This window comes from Monodelphis domestica, chromosome 3, assembly GCF_027887165.1.
Source record: "Monodelphis domestica isolate mMonDom1 chromosome 3, mMonDom1.pri, whole genome shotgun sequence".
Taxonomy (NCBI): domain Eukaryota; kingdom Metazoa; phylum Chordata; class Mammalia; order Didelphimorphia; family Didelphidae; genus Monodelphis; species Monodelphis domestica.
In genome coordinates, this window is record NC_077229.1 from 71,150,407 (window position 1) to 71,170,146 (window position 19,740).

General features: G+C 40.3%; 1 protein-coding gene across 2 annotated transcripts in view; it reads right to left on the minus strand.

The window, feature by feature from the left end:
* Positions 1 to 746: 746 nt before the first annotated feature.
* Positions 747 to 19,740, minus strand: part of BSG (basigin (Ok blood group)) — a 33,002-nt gene continuing 14,008 nt past the window's right edge. The window contains exons 3-9 of one of the 2 annotated variants that reach the window (XM_007489427.3): positions 15,712 to 15,794; positions 10,718 to 10,857; positions 10,083 to 10,359; positions 7,741 to 7,755; positions 6,350 to 6,374; positions 3,830 to 3,896; positions 747 to 2,064 (exon numbers count right to left, since the gene is read on the minus strand). In XM_007489427.3, the coding sequence (XP_007489489.2) occupies positions 3,836 to 3,896; positions 6,350 to 6,374; positions 7,741 to 7,755; positions 10,083 to 10,359; positions 10,718 to 10,857; positions 15,712 to 15,794 (601 nt within the window). In that variant the 3' untranslated portion in view covers positions 747 to 2,064; positions 3,830 to 3,835. The remainder of the gene's footprint in view (positions 2,065 to 3,829; positions 3,897 to 6,349; positions 6,375 to 7,740; positions 7,756 to 10,082; positions 10,360 to 10,717; positions 10,858 to 15,711; positions 15,795 to 19,740) is intronic. The other variant, XM_007489428.3, reaches the window with a different exon arrangement.

Sequence of the window (19,740 nt, forward strand, 5' to 3'; positions counted from 1 at the left end):
CTAGCCTCAGACATTTCCTAGCTGTGTGCTTAATCCAGTCTGCCTAGCCCTTACTGCTCTTCTGCCTTGGAACTGCTACTTGGTATAGACAGAAAATCCTTTTCACTGAGCTGGCTCCCTATCTGTTGCCATTAATCCTGGTTTTGTCTGTGGAAATATACAGAATACACTGAAGTTTTCCTTTCCTATGATTGTCCTTCAGAAGTCTGAAAAGATAAGGGACATCCCTGCCATGCTGTTCATCAGGCTGAATATTATTTCTTCAAATGACCTTTCCTTAAGGTGGATTTGACTGCCCTGACTGTGGCCATCTTCAATGTATTCCAGCTTATGAGATAGAAAGGATTCTCTTAACTACTCACTGACCAGTGCAGGCAGAAGGTCTGGCAGGTTTTTTTTTTAGTTATGGGATTCTGAGAAGCCAAAATAGGCACTCCAGCCCTGAATTCTGCAGTGGCCAAATAAATATTCCATCCCTTGACTCCCATTTATCTCCTGCATGCTGGAATACACTCAACCTCACAAAGGCCTTTCAGAATCCTCAGCCACCTAAAAGTCGATCTCACAAGTTCCCTCCTGGCTGCTGGGACTCTTATTCTAGCTTCTCAGTAGGAGGAAAATGGGGGCTGCTTTTCATTGTCTTTGTGGCCTCTGCCTCCACGGCCTTAAAACACAACAGGCTCTTAACAGATGTTCAATAAATTGAATAAAATCGACTATATGGAAGTTTACACAGAACACCAAGCTGGAAAATGGAAAAAGATGTCTTTATTGGTGAAATGTTAACAGGCAGGGGTGTCTCAAAATACTAGGGGACTGGCAACGGGCACAGATTGTGCCCCCACAGGTTCCTAGGTCAGATGGGGATGAGGAGCCCAGATTTCAGGTGGAATAGGTTTTACTGTTGCCTGTTATGTGCACGTAAAGATAACCAACCTTTAGACACATGTTTAGCCTAAAAAAACCCACAGTTCTGCCATCTCCTATGTAGTTGGCTCTACTGTGCCAATGATATATCAAGAACACTAAATAGAAGTCTGTGCAATAAATTATTACTATGATCACCATTGCTAGATTTATTCCATTTTTCACATGGTCTAGCTGGAAGGTAGTGTTTTGGAAGAAAAGGCCTTGAATGGCAAGCTTGGAACACTGAGAAGAAGAGAACAACACTCAATATGGGTTAAGTCGGTGGTGTGGGTTACCCTACAGGGATGTCACTGTGAACCAAAGGGGCAAGGGCCCTTTCAGGGGTGTGAGCACATTGCCAGTGAGAACATTTCAGGGAATAAGAGAGGGGCCTTTGTAGCTGCTTGCCCATCACTTATTCTTAACCACTGAGGTCAGCTCATGTCACACAGAAAAGGTCATTTGAACATCTCCCAAGAAGAGTAAGTAATACTTGTGGCTTCAAATATGATTTTTCTTTAAAAAAGACAAGACATTAATTGCTTCAGACAGGCAGGTTAGCAGGACCAAACTTTTTTAAGCCACCTCATTTATTTAGACGGGCAGAAGCAGATGATATTCTGCCCCACTGGACTCTTCCCTCCACACAACACAATAATACACACTCTACCCTTTTTGAAGACGCGGCCAGCCGCTATGGAATCTTCTCCCTTATTGGCAGCCGGGCCTCTAAAAAAAGAAAGGACTCTTCCTGCCAAGAGAACTCTCTCCCCAATTCTGTGACTCACTACCCAGAATAAGGGTAGAGTCATCTAGAAGAGGATAGGCACATGGACCGTGATATCTATTACCCCACATCCCTGAGGGACTAACGCCAGAGATCAGACTGACTGGTGGCCAAGGGACAAAAATGTACATGGGGGGGGCAGGGTGTTGAGGGGTTGGGACAAAAAACCAAAAACATAAAAAAAAAAAAGAAAAAACCGCCACCCTCCAACAATTTTTAAAAGTATTTGAATTGACAACTTAGTTAGCTATAATTTGGTGAAGACAACTTGCATTTTGCAAGGTACATTAGGAATATACTCCACACTACATTGCAAAGAAACACACACAAACACACATCCATCAGGCAAGGTCTTCATCAGAAGTCACCTGGGGAGAAAACAGCAGAGACTTTTCTGTTTCTTTCCATTTATAAAGATCTGATTAACTGGTTAGCTTTTGGCTATTCTTACTTCACTCTCATCTTTCCACTGCTTAGCGTCCTGTCTGAAACTGTAAGCATGTAAGTGGAATAAGGGCAAAGGGAGGAGATGCAATTCCACCAGTTGAAACTTCTGATGAAAATGGCCCCACTACTCGGACTTACTGCCAAGGACAATAAAGTCCTCCCAACCTCAGCCTTATTTTATAAAGGAAAAAATGGTGGCCTTGAAGTACATATAACTTACACCTCAAGAGCTCCACAGGGAGCTCTTTTAGATTCCAAGAGGTGAACATTTTATATCCCATTTTCCAGCCTGGGAACACAAACTCATGCTTTTTCAGTTTTCACAATAGCCGTGTCATGGAAAGAACACGAGTCGGATGGCTTGGCCCATGTCACTCACTTCCTGCCCAACCTTGTGAGGGTCACTTTCTCAGGGCCTGAGGATATTGCTGTAGGTCACTGGGGTGTTGTGAGACACAAATGAGTAATAACTGTGAGCAGTTATTACTGTTACACAAAGAACACTCAGACAATTATCCCTCACTTTAGACAACAAACACAGGCCTATTCATGAGCAACAGATGTCTTGCTCTTCGGATCATATTTACTTTAAGGGATCTTTGAGCAAAGCAAAATATGATTCCCCAAGTTTACCAGGAATGACTTCATGGAGGAATTCCCTATATTGAAAAACCAAAGATCCACTACCCAGCCTGGTCTGGCCTAAGAGTACCAGCTCAAGCAAGACTTAATCCAGAAGAAAATTAGACCATTATATCTCTGAACTAAATCAACTTTTATTCCAAGTTTCTAATTTATCTACTACAGTGGACTGAGAGGACAGGCCTAGGTTCTGGGTTGTTTCTAGCCATGTGACCCTGAGCAAGTCACTTAACTACAACTGCCTCGCTCTTACCACACTTCTGCCTTGGAATCAATACTTTGAATAGATTCTAAGCAGAAGGTAAGAGTTTAAAAAATATACACATACTAGATTTACTCAGTAGGAGACAACTTTGCTAAATTAGATTATAATAAAAACCTATTCATATTTACTTCATTTCATGTGAGAACTGTGTATGTACTTGAATACAATGTCAGAGAAGGGAAGGTCTTTAGGGCATTTAAATTCACTCTTATTCCAGAGGGGAAAGGCACATAACTTGATCACTGACTTAGTGCTAGAAGTTTTTTTCAAGATCCTTCTGGTCCAACCCTGGTGATGAGGAGTTTAAGGCCCAAACAGGTAAAAATGGCTTGTCCCCCAGAGGTCACAAGGCAGTGGCTGAGCCAGGGCCAATTCAATGCAGCAAACAACAAGGTCCTTTTCATTGTATGACAGGTCTATTTTGCCCATCTAGAAAAGGAGGGGATTTGTTCTCCACTGTCCTTATTTTTGGTTCTAACCCTTTGAATCTGGTGCTGAGCTGGGATTTTAAAAACTTTTAACTATCACCAGTGATCTTGCCTTTTAAGAAAAGATCAGATCACTCTCTGGTGCAATAGCACCATTATCCCAACTAGAGCAAATGGAGAAAGAAACCCACATCTTAAATTTGACATTAACAATTTAAGCATTATGCACATTCTCATAGTCCACGTGATAGCTATATAGATGCCATTGGAGATGACAAATGAACCTGGCAGGCTTTCACACCAACTCCCAGCTACTACTCTAAACTGAGTAAGAATAAGAAATAGTCTCACCTTTGCTCAGTTGGAATTTCTCTGACGAATGTTGCCACCTTTCTCATTCACAGCTGAACTGGCTTTTCTAAGAAGATAAAAAGAGGAGAAACTTAGCACAACTGGAAACAGGAAGCCTGGGCAGAGCCAAGCATTTATCGGTACATCTCTCCTCTCCTTTGTGGCTAACCTCCTTGAGAAGGCTCTTTACAACCAATGTATCCACTTCTCTCACAATCTTCTTGGATCTTCATGGTCTGGTTTCTATCCACAACATTCCACTCTCTCCAAGTACGAACGATCTTTTAATTACCAAATCTATTTGCCTATTCTCAGTCCTCATCCTTCTTGACCTCTGCAGCCTTTGAAGTGTCCATCACTCCCTTCTCCTTGATATTTTCTCCTCTCTAGGTCTTTGTGACAATGCCGTCTTGGTTTTCCTACCACCTGTATAGCAAACCATCTCAGTCTCCTTCATTGGATTTTCACTGAGCCTGTTAACTGTGTATGTCTCCCAAGGCTGTCCTGAACCCTCTTCTCTACTATTCCATTAGCATTTCAATGTGAAATGTTTTTCAGATCTACTTCTCTAGGCCTGTGCCACATTCAGGCACCTACTGGACTTTGTATCTCACAGACATATGAAACCTAATACGTCCAAAAGGGAATTCATTATCTTTGTCCCAAAAACTCCCCTCCCTCTTCCTGTCAAGGGTATTCTCCTAGTTACTCAAGGCTTGCAGCCTACATAGTGTCTTTGATTGCTTACTCTCTCTCAACCTCTTTCCAATGCCAAGTCCTGTCATTTCTACCTTTGCCACATTGTTCGTATATGCCCCCTTCTATCTTTCTACAATGTAATCCCTTTGGTATAGGCCTTCATCACCTCATGCTTAGACTTTGCAATAGCCTGCTAGCCTCCCTGACTCAAGTCTCTCTTCACCCCAATCCATCCTCAACTCAGCTGTCAAATTGATCTTCCCAAAGTCAACATTTGGATCATATCCTTTCTCTCCCACCCATTCAGTAAACCGTAGAGGCTCCCTATTACTTCCAGGACCAAGCATAAAATCTTGTTTGGCATTCAGAGCCCTTCATAACTTTTCCAGTATCCTTATGATGTGGGCTGGCAATAGGCAAGAAAAGGGTAGTAATTAGGAACGAGACTCATACTCAGAAATTTTTGCATTTCTCAGTTAGCACTGGTTAAACATCAACTACAAAATCTGTAGTTTTGGCATTAGTCAAGTATGAATTGTAGATGTTCAATTATCCACTCTGTGTACTGAATCTGTAACATTCTATACTAGACACCAGTTTTGTACCTACTGTTTCATTAATTACTTCTACTGTTTTAAGAAATAATTAGTTACCTATAGTGGTCCTCCAATGTACGCATCCCCCACCCCACCCCAGGCCCGCCCCATGTTCCCATTTAGATGGGCAACAAGATCTCTCCCACATTGACAAATGATGGCAAGGTAGACAATGGAGGAACACTGAGGACTCCGGCATTCCAGAAGAATCCCTCGATCTTGTGCATGCTCCTCATTCCCTATGGACCTCACCTAAGTTTGGAAAGGGAGATGCTAAGCTACCAGACCCTTCCACGGGGTATGGAAGCTGTCATTCTACAGCAGAGCTGTTATACCCTACTATCAGCTCCAAAGAGGCTACTCTACTAGCCCCTGGGCTTATCCACCAGCCCTAAGGCTAACTGATTAGCTCCCAGACTATTCCACCAGCTATTAGGCTATATTAAACCACCAAAAGCCATTTCTTCTTCAAATAAAATTCTTTTCTCACTTCTGGAGTTTGAGTCTCCTATTTTGGGGGCGAGACACTGCTACAAACTTGGGTGTGTTTCTCTTACATCATTTATACTTTATCTCCCCCACCACCTCCACCCCTCAGCCCAACACAAAGATCCAGTGACATTGGTTTCCCTTCTGTTCTTCAAACTTTCTATCTCCTGACTCAGAATGTTCACCATCTCCCCCACACACCTAGAACACCTTCTGGTTTCATCTTGGCCTCCTGGCTTCCCTCACTTTCTTCAAGTCTCAGCTCAAGTCCCACCTTCTGCAAAAAGCTTTTCCCTGCCCTCCTTACTGTGACTTCCCTCTGAGCCCAACCCCAATTTATCTCAAACATATCTTATTTGTATACAGTTGTCTGCATGTCGTGCCCCCCCCCTTACCTGTAGCTCCCTGAGAGGAAGAATCTATGACCTCTCTAGCACACAGGAAGCATTTAATTGATGCTAGCTAACTGACTTAAGAGTCCATCTAAAATGCATTAAAAAGATATACCAATATATGAGGCAAGCCCGAGAAGCTATTATTGTATATAAGGCCTCTCCTCATAAGTACCACCTGAAAATTCCCTGACAGAAGCATCATTCATTTCTTACTAGTTATGACATTCTTAGCTTCCTTCTGAAAACAATTTAAAAACCCATACTACACTATGGGGGGTGGGGCAGGTCCCCAAACCCTAGAAAGTGGCTCCCTGCCCATTTCTAGCACAGCCAGTACTTACAGTGGTGCAGCACCTCCATCTTCATCTTTTTAACCAAAAGTCACCATGAAGAGAGAAAAGAAAAGGCATATGAATTAGTTCATGGCTGTCCTATTTCTACTAATGATCAGCTCTTTCCCATATACAAGCTTGCCCAAGAGAATATACCTCAGAGTCATAAAAGAATCTAAAAGGAAAAGTAACTTAGAGATCATAGAGTCCAACTCTCTCATTTTACAGTTAAGGAAATTGAAGCCCTGAGAGGGAAGGGACTTCCTGTGGTTCTAAAGGGGTACCAGAGTAAAGGCTCCTCCTAGAAGGCAAGCCTTTGTATTCCTATTTCAGTCTTTTTTTTTTAAACCATTACCTTCTGTCTTAGAAGAAATACTATGTATTGGTACCAAGGCAGAAGAGTGGTAAGGGCTGGGCAACTGAGGTTAAGTGACTTGCCCAGGGTCACACAGGTGGGAAGTATCTGAGGCCAGATTTGAACCCAGGACCTCCTATCTCTATGCCTGACTCTCTAGGATGGAGCTACCCAGCTGCCCACCCAGTCTTTTTATAATAATGTGTGACAGCCACCCCGCTGCAATGAATTCATGTTTGAAAAGCTACCAGAGGTATGTATGGGACAATAGAGTGTTGCTGCTCTGGGTCAGAAGCTTCTCAAAGGTTTGAATGATGGCCTTATCTTAAGAACTGGTTTGAACACCAGAATATTATATGACCTTGGACAAATCAATTACCTTACCTGGTCTCATTTTCCTCCATTAAAAATCTAGGATTTCTTTTAGGTCTAAAAACTAAGAAACAGAGGAGTTGGACTAGATCATCCCTAAGACCCTTCTAGCTGCTTCTGGATAGAACTCATTTGTAACCTCCCAACTTCCCTAACTAAAAGATGGCCTTCTCTATTTTATAAAGAAAGACACAAAAGGTCCCAAAGGCACAATGCAACTGTAATCTCCATGATTCCATGCATTGTGTCGGGACAGGACACCCAGCACCTTCTGGAGACCAGAGTGGACGGAGAAGCTATTCAGTGAACCGTGGATATGCTAGTCATTGAGATTTGGACCTCATCCAATGAGTAAGAAAGAAGGAGAAGACTAAGACCACCACCACCACCCAGAAGCTGTGATGAGAGTCTTCAGTTAATATTGGGGATATTCTGGATCCTAGATGCATGCAGACAAGGAAGGTGTGAAGGACAGAGTGCTCATGTCATTAATGCTTCAAGCAGGCAAAATGCAGTCCGGGAGCTGTTGTCTTGGCTCAGGTTTCCTAGAGTTAAGTGAAAGTTCCCAGCACATGTAGAAGTCATGCAAAAAGTCATGAAGTTCATGCTTGAGACTCAAACAGCTTATGTGATGGTTGAAGTCGAATGACAACTGGAGGTGCCATTCACTTACCACGCGGGGGTTCAGCTAGCAGCAGAAGCAAGGGGGAGAAAACAAGTAAAAAGTGAAGCAATCATCACTCTAAATGGAACTATTATTCTGACCTCTAACAACAAACTTCACAGAACTAAGAACATATATTTTATTATCCACAAAGCAATTCAAGAACAGATAAATGCCCTTCAAAAACACTTTGAACATAGTCTTGTTTCTATTACTAGGAATAGCCCCTCCAGAACTATCTTTGTCACTTGATGGGAAACAGATATAATCTGACAATGAAAAAGTTGGAATTCTCTTAGAAATTTAGACATCTCTAGCCTAACAGAGTTTTCTCAGCTAAATGAAAAAACAGCAACAAAAACAAAAACAAAATCCAAATACAGTGGTCTGGTAGGGGAAGAGATAGACCTTCCCTCATTTTCCTGCTTATCTCTTCATTCCTCCCCCTTCTCAAACAAACAACTAAATAGAAAAGAGGCTGGATGCTTAGATTCCCCTGTCCCATCCCCTCCATATGCAAGGAAAGAGATTTTGTCATTCATATGTGGAGAAGTGCTGGAAGAGCATAATCTTAAAGTTAGAAGGGACTAAAAGGCAAATCTAGTCTAATTCTTAATTGATACAGAATATCCTTTACAACAACATCCCACATAAGTTATCTAGTCCCTCCTTGAACTATTTCCAGTTAAAAGTAACTCACAATCTACTGAGCCAATCTATATAACAGTGAGGGGCATCTAATTGTTAGAAAAGGCCTTCCTGAGATTGAGCCAATTTAAGACCCACCTGATGAGTCCATACTCTGAAATGAAATAAGCCTTCTATTTCTGACAAGCCTTTAGACATCATCTTCCCAATTCTCTCCTCTAGGCCCATGAGCCTCCTATGACCATCACCCTTTCCTGAACCTATGATTCTTCTCTGCTAATCACTCTCTGAAAATAAGGCAACCATGCCTGAATATTCTGGTCGTTGTCTGATCAGTACAGAAGATGGAGAGACCAGCATCATCCTTACTCCAGAACAGCAGTGATTTTTAGTGACCACATGACACTGGATTCATACTGAGTTTACTGTACCTTTACGAAAACTCTAAAATCTTATTATTATAAAAATGTTAAATAAGAAAGAGCTTAAGAAAAAACCTAGAAGCAGGCTAGAGACCTCCCTTTGGGAAGACATAAATCCATTGCAAAGTCTGGTCATTCATAAAGCTACAAATCTATCGTGCGTTATCATCACCCTATCCACACAGCCTCTCCTTTGTCTCTAAAAATGACCATGTTGGATGCCTTGCTAAAATCTAGGTACACGGCATCTTTTACATTTCCCTGACATATCAGTCTAGTAATCTCTTTAAAAAAAAGGGAAAGGAAAGGAAATTGAGGTTATTAAGGAAATGAGATCAGTTCCTCCTGGAGATTTAACATAATCCTTTTCTGCTACAATTTATGCCTCTCCTATTAGAAGTAGGGAACCTAGGATTTTTCACTCCCTCACTGAGGCACCTGGCCTCCAACTGAAAAGACCACAAAACTAACTCATGGAAGATGACTAACTTATTCAGGAACAAAACTTAAGACTTGTAACCTTTTGCTAAAGTTCTTTGATAGCCAGTATTTCCTAAAGGAGGGCTTAGGAGATTTAGAGTGTCTGGCTTGGTTCATGTATAAGCCCTTAAGGCTTTGAAAGATAATGAAGATGAAAGAGGGACAAGCAGGAAAATTTTGCAGAAGCTTAGGGACAAAAACTTTAAAAACTACATGCATAGGCTTTTTGCAAAGAAAATTTAAGGACAGAATTTAAGAAGGAGCTCAAGAATCACACACTGAATACTAATACTTAGCAAAATCACAGGACATTCCAGCTACACAGGAACTTATTAAAAGCACATAAAACACCTGAAGGAAGAGCATCTAATCCAAACCATTCATTTTGTGGATGGGGAAATTGAGGGCCAGAGAAAAAAGGGGTTGTTGCCTGTACTTCTCTTTTGGGCCATTACACTGCTCCCACCCCACCCCTGCCAAGGTCTTTGAAGATGAATTTTTTCAAGTGCCCACTGTAACCAGGTAAGAAACATCTAAATTTATACTCATATCTGTTACAGCATCCAGGATAACTAATGTCTTGTATGAAGGAATCATTCAACAACACAGCTACTGAACTGTTCTGGAGAAGAGACCTTGGACTAGAACTGTGATTTCATTTTGTTTATGGAAGTCATTGGCCAAAATTATGGGCCTTCTGTGTGGTGGCCTGCATTTTAAATATATGACCCAATATTCCCTTGCCCTCCCCTTCCCATCCTGTTTGGAAGGAGCAGATTCTTTAATGAATAAGCACCTTACCTTCAACAATATCATCAGTCCTTCTCCTCCTTTCATAGATGAAGATAATGATGACAAGGATCAGAACTTCTGCCACAATCCCCAGGAAGGGCCAAAGTGCAGCCAGACGGCTGCGCACTTTCAAAGTAATTACAGCAGTATCCGAGCCCTCAGAATTGGTGCCATTGCAGATGTACTTTCCAGGATCCTCCTTTATATCCGCTGAATTAATGTGGAGCTCTGTTTTTTCAGGAGTGCTTATTATTGACATCCTCCCTTCAGTATCATTTACAAGGATCTGTTAAAGAGAAAAGGATGGCTTAGAAGCCAACAATTCCCAAGAGGCAGCAGGTACAATGGAAGAGAAGTCAAAAATCTGAAATTCAGATTCCTTATCTAAAACATGAGAGGGAAAAAACCAACCTCTACAATTTTCCCCCAATCCAAATCTATGCTACTATAACCCCAACTATGCTGCTAACTAGCTATGGGATCTTGAACAAGTCAATCTGACCCTCTGCTTACTTATTTGTAAAATGGACAGAAATCTGGGATCCTAACACTTGCCCTAACTAAGTAGAAAGACTTTGTAGACTGCAAAGCCTCACACAGATTATAAGTAATTAAAGGACCCCTATTCCCAGGATGATACTTACCATATTAGCTTCCCCTTCATTTTCTTTGTACCATTTCCATTGTTCAATAGAGGGATAGGAAGAACTCTTACATGTAAGAACTATCGAGTCTCCCTCATTCCCATATTCTGACTTCTTGTTAATATAAACCTTCGGGGGACCTAAAAAAGAGAAAATGTGAGATGAAGAGTGCACAAACTTTGGTCTTGAAACCTGGCCTCCAAATTTGTTAGCAGTGATCCATTAGCTATCCTCCCAGTTCTGCCACTACCAAGGTGGAAGATTCAATCTCACTCTCAGACTACCAAATTAACAGTATGGCTCCTCTATCAATTCAGTTCCAATGAGGAGTGTACAGGTTAATTTAATTAAGCTAGTCCTTTTGGCTCATTAACCACTGCTCCCACCTCAGGAAAGGGGTCAGACCATGCTACTTGCTCTGAACTTATTCATTGCCACCTGGTTCAGCTACTGCTGAGCTTATTCCACTCACTCATATGCTTAACAAAAATTGCTTTCTAATAACTTCAACTGAAGTTCTTTTCCCCTGATAAACATACTATGCTGCTACAAGAGACACTCCAGAGCAGTCCCTTACTCCCAAGGCCATTCCCTGAACAAAGTCACACAAAACCAGGTAGCAGAAGGGCTTAGTTAGGTCGTGTGACTTTCCACTTCATGTTTATGGATTTTGTGTTAGCTGTCCATGCCTGATAGCAACACTGAATATCATTTGGCCAGATTTTCATTGCCCTTCGGTGCCCTCTTCAGTTCGTGTTAAAGTCATCCATAAACTCCTTTCACTTTTGTCAGCTCATCTTTTATAAAGGTCTTCTCACTTTTCTCATTTCTTTAGACTGATTATTCCTTATGGTATATGCTCCAACTTTTAAACCAATATTTCTCCTACCACCTCGAGTCAATAAAGCATGGTCCTCCTCAGAGAATACCACATGAGTTTGTTTTGTCTACTGCTGAACACCCACTGTTTCCGTTCTCAAAAACTAAATACCTTTCCTCTTTCAAGGGTCACTCACTCCATCTGTACCACCTTATGAAACCTTGTTGCTTTGCACCTACTAATTTCTAGGTAACTCCTGAGTCTAGTGGATCGCCATTTCTGTCTCTTTCCCTTCATCTCTGTCATCATTCTTGGGCATTCAATAATCAAGCTCACAGACCCTGTAGAAATCTGCTTTATTTCCTGTACTCCAATGAGCCATCCCCACTACCTCTAAGTCACAGAGACATGGTCACTTAGCAGTAATTTGTAACTTTCTTCCCCATCCCCTGCCTTTTTATATCTCTTCCCCTTTACTCTCTCCTTTCCCTTCTATCTTAAAATCTTAGAAACATAACCAATCCATTCCTCAATTTTTCTTAACTTTTTAAATATCCTTTAAAGACAAATATAAGAAACAGCTAAATGATAGAGGGCAAGGCTGAAATACTGGTAGGGTTTTGGGGAATGCAATTAGATGTTAATATGTAGGGCCAATATCAGAAGAATACACATTTGGGAAGGCTATCTCTGTAGGCTAGTCAGGAGGATCTGGGTTCAAATCTGACCTCAACCACTTACTAGCTGTGTGACCCTAGGCAAGTCATCTAACCTCTACTGCCTAGCTCTTGCTACTCTTCTGTCTTAGAATTGATACTAAGACAGGAGGTAAAGGGGGGGGGGGGGGGGGACGACAATACAGGTTCTAAAGAGATAGCTGCTTCTTCCTTCTCATTAGAACATTAGCCTTTCAATATCACAGAACCCCTGCTAAAATAAATTTATCTTTCTAGGTTTCTTTTTCCCTCCTCCATTTTGGAATTCCTATTTAGCTCTGTTCATCAGGAATCCCTGAAAAGCATTACATTTTAAATTTTAAAAATTAGCATGTAAATTATTTTTGCTTGGAAGTCTGTATCTTTTGCCTATACACTGTACTCTTAAGATCTCTTATCATCTCTGACAGAAGCAGCCAATCTTGTGAGACTGATTGTGGTTCCCTGATAATGTATTTGGAATTCTTTCTGGTTGCCTACAATATTTTCTTCTTAATGTAGAAGCTTTGAATTTTTCTATGACATTTCTAGGACTTTTTGTTTTAGGGTTCCTTTTAAGAGATGATTGATGTGGTCTTTTTATCTTCACTTTGCCCTCTGTTTTGAATTGATTTGAGTAATTTTCGATTACGATTTCTTGAAATATGGTGTTCAAGATTTTTTTTTAATTTTAAGGGAATCAAATGATTCTCAGATAATCTCTAGTTCTGTTTTCCAGGTAGATTTTCAAAATATTAGGTATCTTACATTTTCTCCTACTTTTTTTCAATCTTTTGATTTGTTCTATCTCATAAAATCATGATTTCTCATAAAAACCTCTGACAAAGGTTTAATTACTCAAATTTACAAAGAACTAAATCAATTGTACAAAAAATCAAGCCAATCTCCAATTGACAAATGGGCAAGGGACATGAACAGGCAGTTCTTAGCCAAAGAAATCAAAACTATTAATAAGCACATGAAAAAGTGTTCTACATCTCTTATAATCAGAGATGCAAATCAAAACAACTCTGAGGTACCACCTCACACCTAGCAGATTGGCTAACATGACAGCAAAGGAAAGTAATGAATGCTGGAGGGGATGTGGCAAAGTGGGGACACCAATTCATTGCTGGTGGAGTTGTGAATTGATCCAGCCATTCTGGAGGGCAATTTGGAACTATGCCCAAAGGGCGATAAAAGACTGTCTGCTCTTCGATCCAGCCATAACACTGCTGGGTCTGTACCCCAAAGAGATAATGGAGAAAAAGACTTGTACAAGAATATTCATAGCTGCACTCTTTGTGGTGGCCAAAAATTGGAAAACGAGGGGATGCCCATCAATTGGGGAATGGCTGAACAAATTGTGGTACATGTTGGTGATGGAATACTTTTGTGCAAAAAGGAATAATAAAGTAGAGGAATTCCACGGAGACTGGAACGACCTCCAGGAAGTGATGCAGAGTGAGAGGAGCAGAACCAGGAGAACATTGTACACAGAGACTGATACACTGTGGTACAATCGAAGGTGATGGACTTCTCCATTAGTGTCAATGCAATGTCCCTGAACAATCTGCAGGGATCAAAAAAATACTATCCACAAGCAGAGGATAAACTGTGGGAGTAAAAACACCGATGAAAAGCAACTGCTTGACTACAGAGGTTGAGGGGATATGACTGAGGAGAGACTCTAAATGAACACTCTAATGCAAATACAAACAACAGGGAAATGGGTTTGAGTCAAGAACACATATGATAACCAGTGGAATCGTGAGTCGGCTATGGGAGAGGGAAAGGGGGGGGGGGGGCGGGGGCGGGAAGGAAAAGAAAATGATCTTTGTTTCCAGTGAATAATGTTTGGAAATGACCAAATAAAATAATGTTTAAAATTAAAAAAAATATATATATCATGATTTCTGTTTGGCTTAATTCTTTGGGAGTGTTACTTGAATAAACTTACCATTTTCTGTTCTAGGCTATTTTATTCTATTTCTAATTCTTTCCTCTAGCACTTTTATCTTTTACTCTTGATTTATTTCTTCTAAGTATTCATGCAATTCTTTTTTTCTTTTGAGTTACTACTTGAGGTTGTTACAAAGTTATTCTCTCTTTCTAGGTTGGATTTTGGGGTATTTCTGAATCAGTTGCTCAGCCCTATTTGGAGCTATCACCTGAATTTGTGAAATTGCCCTTAATTGACCTTTGAGGTTCAGGAAGTCCTGATTCTGAGTGCTACTAAGACCATACCATTCTCAGTATCTGTTGAGGTGCAGGTTTCTGACCTCCCTGGGGCTTTTTTAGAGGAATCCTCTGTCTTTTTTTCCTATGGTCCTTCCCAAACCATTCCCTAAAGGTTTCTCCTTGTTCCACTTTTCCTCTAGGTGATTTTATTTACTCCCATGGCTTCAATTACCTCTATTCAGATGGCACCTGACTCACAAAAGATAATTCTAAAATACAATACCAAAACTGCCATAGATTTAAACCCCTTTCTTGTTAATGGTTTTGTAAAAACACATTTGACAGAACTAAAGTCAATAGGAATAAAGGATTTACTTTATACTTCTTAGAAATAAGCTCTTCAATCAATAAGGACTATTACACGTATAATCATCTCATTCTAACTTGCCAGTTTTTCTGTATAGTTTTCCATTAATTCACTTACTACAGAAAGAAGGCTAATGGACCTACTCAAGCTATACTAGCCACCTGCAAACCAGTTTCTAGAGAACTCATTCCTATATAAGAGCATACACAAGATAGTTTTAGTTTAACACAGCCAACCGTAACTCCTTTTATTTCCTTTTTAAGCCCTTACCTTATTAAGGATTGATTCTAAGACAAGGGCTAGGCAATGGGGATTAAGTGACTTGCCCAGGGCCACATAGGTAGGAAGTATCTGAGACCACATTTGAATCCAGGCCTTCCCATCTTTGGGCCTGGCTCTCAATTCATTGAGCCACCTAGCTGCCCCCATCCCTTTATTTCTAAAGCAATTTTTATTTACTAAGAATAAGAATAAAAGTTTGAGTTCCTACTCAGTCTTCTGCAAGAAATGTTCACTACTGCACATTATTATTTTTCTAAAACTCTCCAAGCTTCTTTCTAGTCGCATAAATTTTTGCATATGGTCTCCTGAAGTCTTCTGAGGGTTTGATTTGACTTTCATCTAGGTCTGAAACAGCTTTTTGGTTTGAATCATACACACACACCCATGGATTACCCCAAAAGGACCTATAAGTATCAAGATACCAATATTTATCTGCATGAAATGCTTTCTGAAGAAGTATTTTCAGAAACCATAATCTTTACATTCCCTCAAAAAGTACTGTCATATACACACATATTCTCCCCTTTGGCTCTCTAATGACTTCTTCAAGATTCTCAACCCTTTGACCTCCAACAAATCAATATTTAGTTCATTTAAATTTACATATGTGGTTACTTTCTTTGGCCTATGGTCCAATAACAAACATTACCTTTTACTTGTACATCAGCCTTTCCTGCAAGTTCTGGAAGAAAAATGCACTGATACTCCCCAGATCTATCATCTGACACAACCCTGGAAAAGGAAACAGGTTTAAGGTGGAGAGGGTGAAAAACAAACAGCCACAAGCAATTACAGGGGAAATCCAAGGATTTAGACTTGATATTGTGAGTATATCTGGTTCAGTACTATACCCAAGTGCTAACATTAATACAAATGTCTCCATTTTTCCAAGGAAAGAAAAAGTTGAGTCTGTGTGTAACTAACCAAATTATAAGGCATAAAAGGCATAAGGAAAACAAATTATAAGGCATAAAAAATATTACCTAACCTGTTTGAAATTCTTCTACAAATTAAGAATTCTCTAGGAAGGACTAGAAGATTCCCTTACTTCTGAAGGATTTCAAACTGTTTGATTCTAGGCAGTTTAGTTCCCTTGCTTTCAGAAAAGCCCAGTACTTCTGAGAACATGTCCCCCTCCCATCCAAAGAGAAGTCTAAAGAAACCCATCAGTCATTTCACGTAAAGAAAGCAACATGGCAAGTGCCGAAAAATGTGAAGTTTTATCACAGGTCTGCCACAAGCTAGCTAGCTCATTTCCTTGGGTAAGTCCTTTAACCATTCTGCCCCTTAGTGTTTTCATCTGTAAAAAGAAAAAGGCTAGGCTAGATAATCCCTAACATCCCTTAGAGTACCAACATAGGAGAGCTGTAGATTTCTACCAGTAGAAATGTGTACAGTATTGTAAACATCAATCTGCCTTGTCTTCTAGATGGTAGAGTAATAGGCTAGTCTTGGAGGAATAAAGACTTTTTAAAATCCTGCCTCTGATACTTACAAACTCTGTACTAGGCATGAGGGAATACAAAGACAAAAATCAAACAATGCTTGTTCCATAGGAGTTTTTAGTATTCTTTTTTTGGGGGGTGTATTAAAGATAAAGGTAAGTTATATCCAAATAAATGAGGAGTTGGTGGGGTTTTGGTTTGAGGGGGAGGAGGCAAAGGAAAAGGAAAATAGTTATCAAACTGTGCTGGGAGGAGCTAGAGATTTGGTAAAACAATGAAAAGTCATAAACAGGGAACAGTAAGTAGGCCAAATAACCTAAGCCTCTGTTCTTTCATCTGTAAAATGGAGACTATACCAGAAACATTACTACAAAGAGTTGTTGTGAGATCAGCTGAGATACTGTATATAAAATGTTTTAACTTTAGAGTGCTCTCTCCATATCAGTTACCATCCTGCTTCCAATCATTTTCCTTGGGTCAGAGGTCTCTTACCATTACTAGGTATTGACAGATTTATCTATAACCATTCAAAAACTTTCTTGTTTAAGACTCTGAGGAAAATCAGTTATTTCCATTGGACTATTTGACATGACAAAATTCAAGGTACTAGGCAGCCACCCTAAAAAAATCTGATTCTGTAATTCCAAGGCCCTTCATTGAAAAGGGAGTCTTTTGTATTATGGCACTAACCACAATGATGTTTGTTAATTCTATCAGATGGGTATGTTGACCCCTTCCCAAAAGCCACTGGGCTGAGGAATTGAGGTCATGGGAGGAAGGCCAGGTTATAAATACTTTAATCCTCATTTTGCTTCACTGTTGCCATGGGAGGGGGAGGAAGGAGAGGTAGTGAAGCCCATCAACTCTATACAAAGGACATGATGCCTGGGCTCTGAACACCAGCTAGAATTGATGGTAATGAGAAAGGAAAGCTTATTAAGCTTTTAATGGTCTAGTATTCCCATTAGTAGTCCCAGTTCTCACATTCTACAAAATAGCTATTCACACTTGGGAATGTTAACTATGAGAGATTTGATTTGGAAACACAGATTTTGTTAAGAGCAGCACAGACACCATTTGCCTAACCCTTGCCCTTCCATCTTAAAATTGTTAGTGAGATAAAATGTAAGGGTTAAACATTATCAAACCCACCCCTACTTCTGTACCTCCTTGTCTTCAGCCTGCCAGGCTTGGAATTAAGAGGACCGGGTTTCAAATCTGACCTAAAAAACTTCCTAGCTGTGTAACTCTGGGCAAGTTCCTTCCTTAACCCCATTTGTCTAGCCCTTACCCTTCTATCTGTGTAATTAGAACCTGCTTCCCAGGACTCTAAATCCCAGCAACCCACTTTCATTCTCATGTTACCTCCTTATGTTTTGGAGATAGCTTTGTGTAGTTCCACTCCTCTCTTTTCCCGGGAACACAGTTGGGAAAACGTTCTTTACTCAGGTTTTTACTTTTGTTCTTGTATTTTTTCTACTTCAAGTGATTATTAATAAATCTTGTAAAATATAATACTTGGAGTTATTGGATATTAATTTTAATCTCACATATCTTAAGAGTTGTTATTAAGGCAGAAAGTAAGAGTAGCAGAGATAAAACATTCCAAGTCCCTAGAAGGGCAAAAGACCACACCATCAGTATGATTCTTCTACAACTGGAGAATTTCTACAATTTCCTCCACTACCAGAAACTAACACTCAAGAATTTGCTTTCAAGCTTTCTCTGGGCTGTCCCAATGATCCAAAATCACTTTTTATGTCAATAACTGTCAGTCCAACTGATAGGGGTTTATTGAACACCTAGTTTGTGCCAAGCACTGAGTTAAGACACCCAAAAGACAAAAGTGACAACAGTCTTTGCCCTAGAAGGGCTTACATTCTATCAAGGAAGATCATGTATACACATAGGAAATACACAAAACAGATACAAAATAATTTTTAAAGGGGAAGATCTTAGCAGCTAGACCAGGAAAGGTCTTAAAGGAGACTAGGAATCATAAGAGGTGGAGGTGAAGAAAAAGTACCATTTAGTAGAGGGGACTAGGAATGCAAAGGCAATGACATGTATGAAGAATGGCAAGGCCAAGTGAATGGACCCTAGAATTTATAAAGGGGAGTGATATGGAATAAGACTGGAAAGATAGGCTGTAAAAGGTCTTAAAATTCCAAACAAAATAGTTTATATTCCTCTTGGAGGTCGGAGGGAGCCCCTAGGTCTCTGAAATTTAGTAAGAGAGGGACACAGGCAAGTGTGCACTTGTAGAAAGTTACTTTGGCAACTATGTGGAGAATAGGGGAGTAGAGACTCAAGCCAAGAAGACTCATTAGGAGAGTAACTGGAATAATCCAGGTAAAAGGTGACTCAGTTGATATTGGTGGCCATGCAAATGTAGAGAAGTAAACAGATGCAAGAGATGCTATGGAGGTAGAAAGATCTGACAACTGAATGAATTCACAATGTGATTATGAACGTGGGTGATTAGTGGTGCCCTCAAGAGAAACAGGAAGTTTAGAAGAGGGATGGAATTGGAGAAAAGATATATTCAATTTTGGACAGGCTGATAGTGATAAGAGACTAGGGCTGGAAATATAGTCATGTGTGTAGAAATAAATCCATGAGAGTCAATAAGTCCAACTGCAAAGAGAGAAGAGGGCACAGAACAGAGCTTTAAACTAAGTCCACAATTAGGTAGTGTGATACAGAAGATAATCCAGCAAAGGCTCCCAAGAACCTAGATCTAGAGCAAAAAGAGCCCATCTAGTCTAGCCCTTTCATTGGACTGGTAAGGAAACTGAAACCAAAGGAGGTTGTGACTTGTCCAAGATTACACAAGAGTAGAGTCATAGCAATATGTGAACGCAGGGCCTGACTTCAGAACTAGTGGGTACTGTTGTGTCCTAAAAGAACATTGAAAGAGAACAGTCAGACAAATATAAGAATAGAGACCAACATTCCAAAAACCAAAGAAAAACAACCTAGGAAGAGGGCTGTCAAGAGAGTCAAATGCTGTGAAGACCAAGAAAGAATGAGGACTAAGTAAAGGTCCTAAGATTTGCCAATTAAAGAGCTCACTGATCACTTTAGAGAAGGGAGATTCAGTTGAGTGAGGAGGCTTTAAAAGTGAGAGTTTAAAAGCAGAAGCTGGGAGAAGTAGGTGGCTAAGTGGATTGAGAGAGTGGTCTTGTGTTCAAATATGACTTCAGACATTTATTGGCTATGTGACCCCGGAC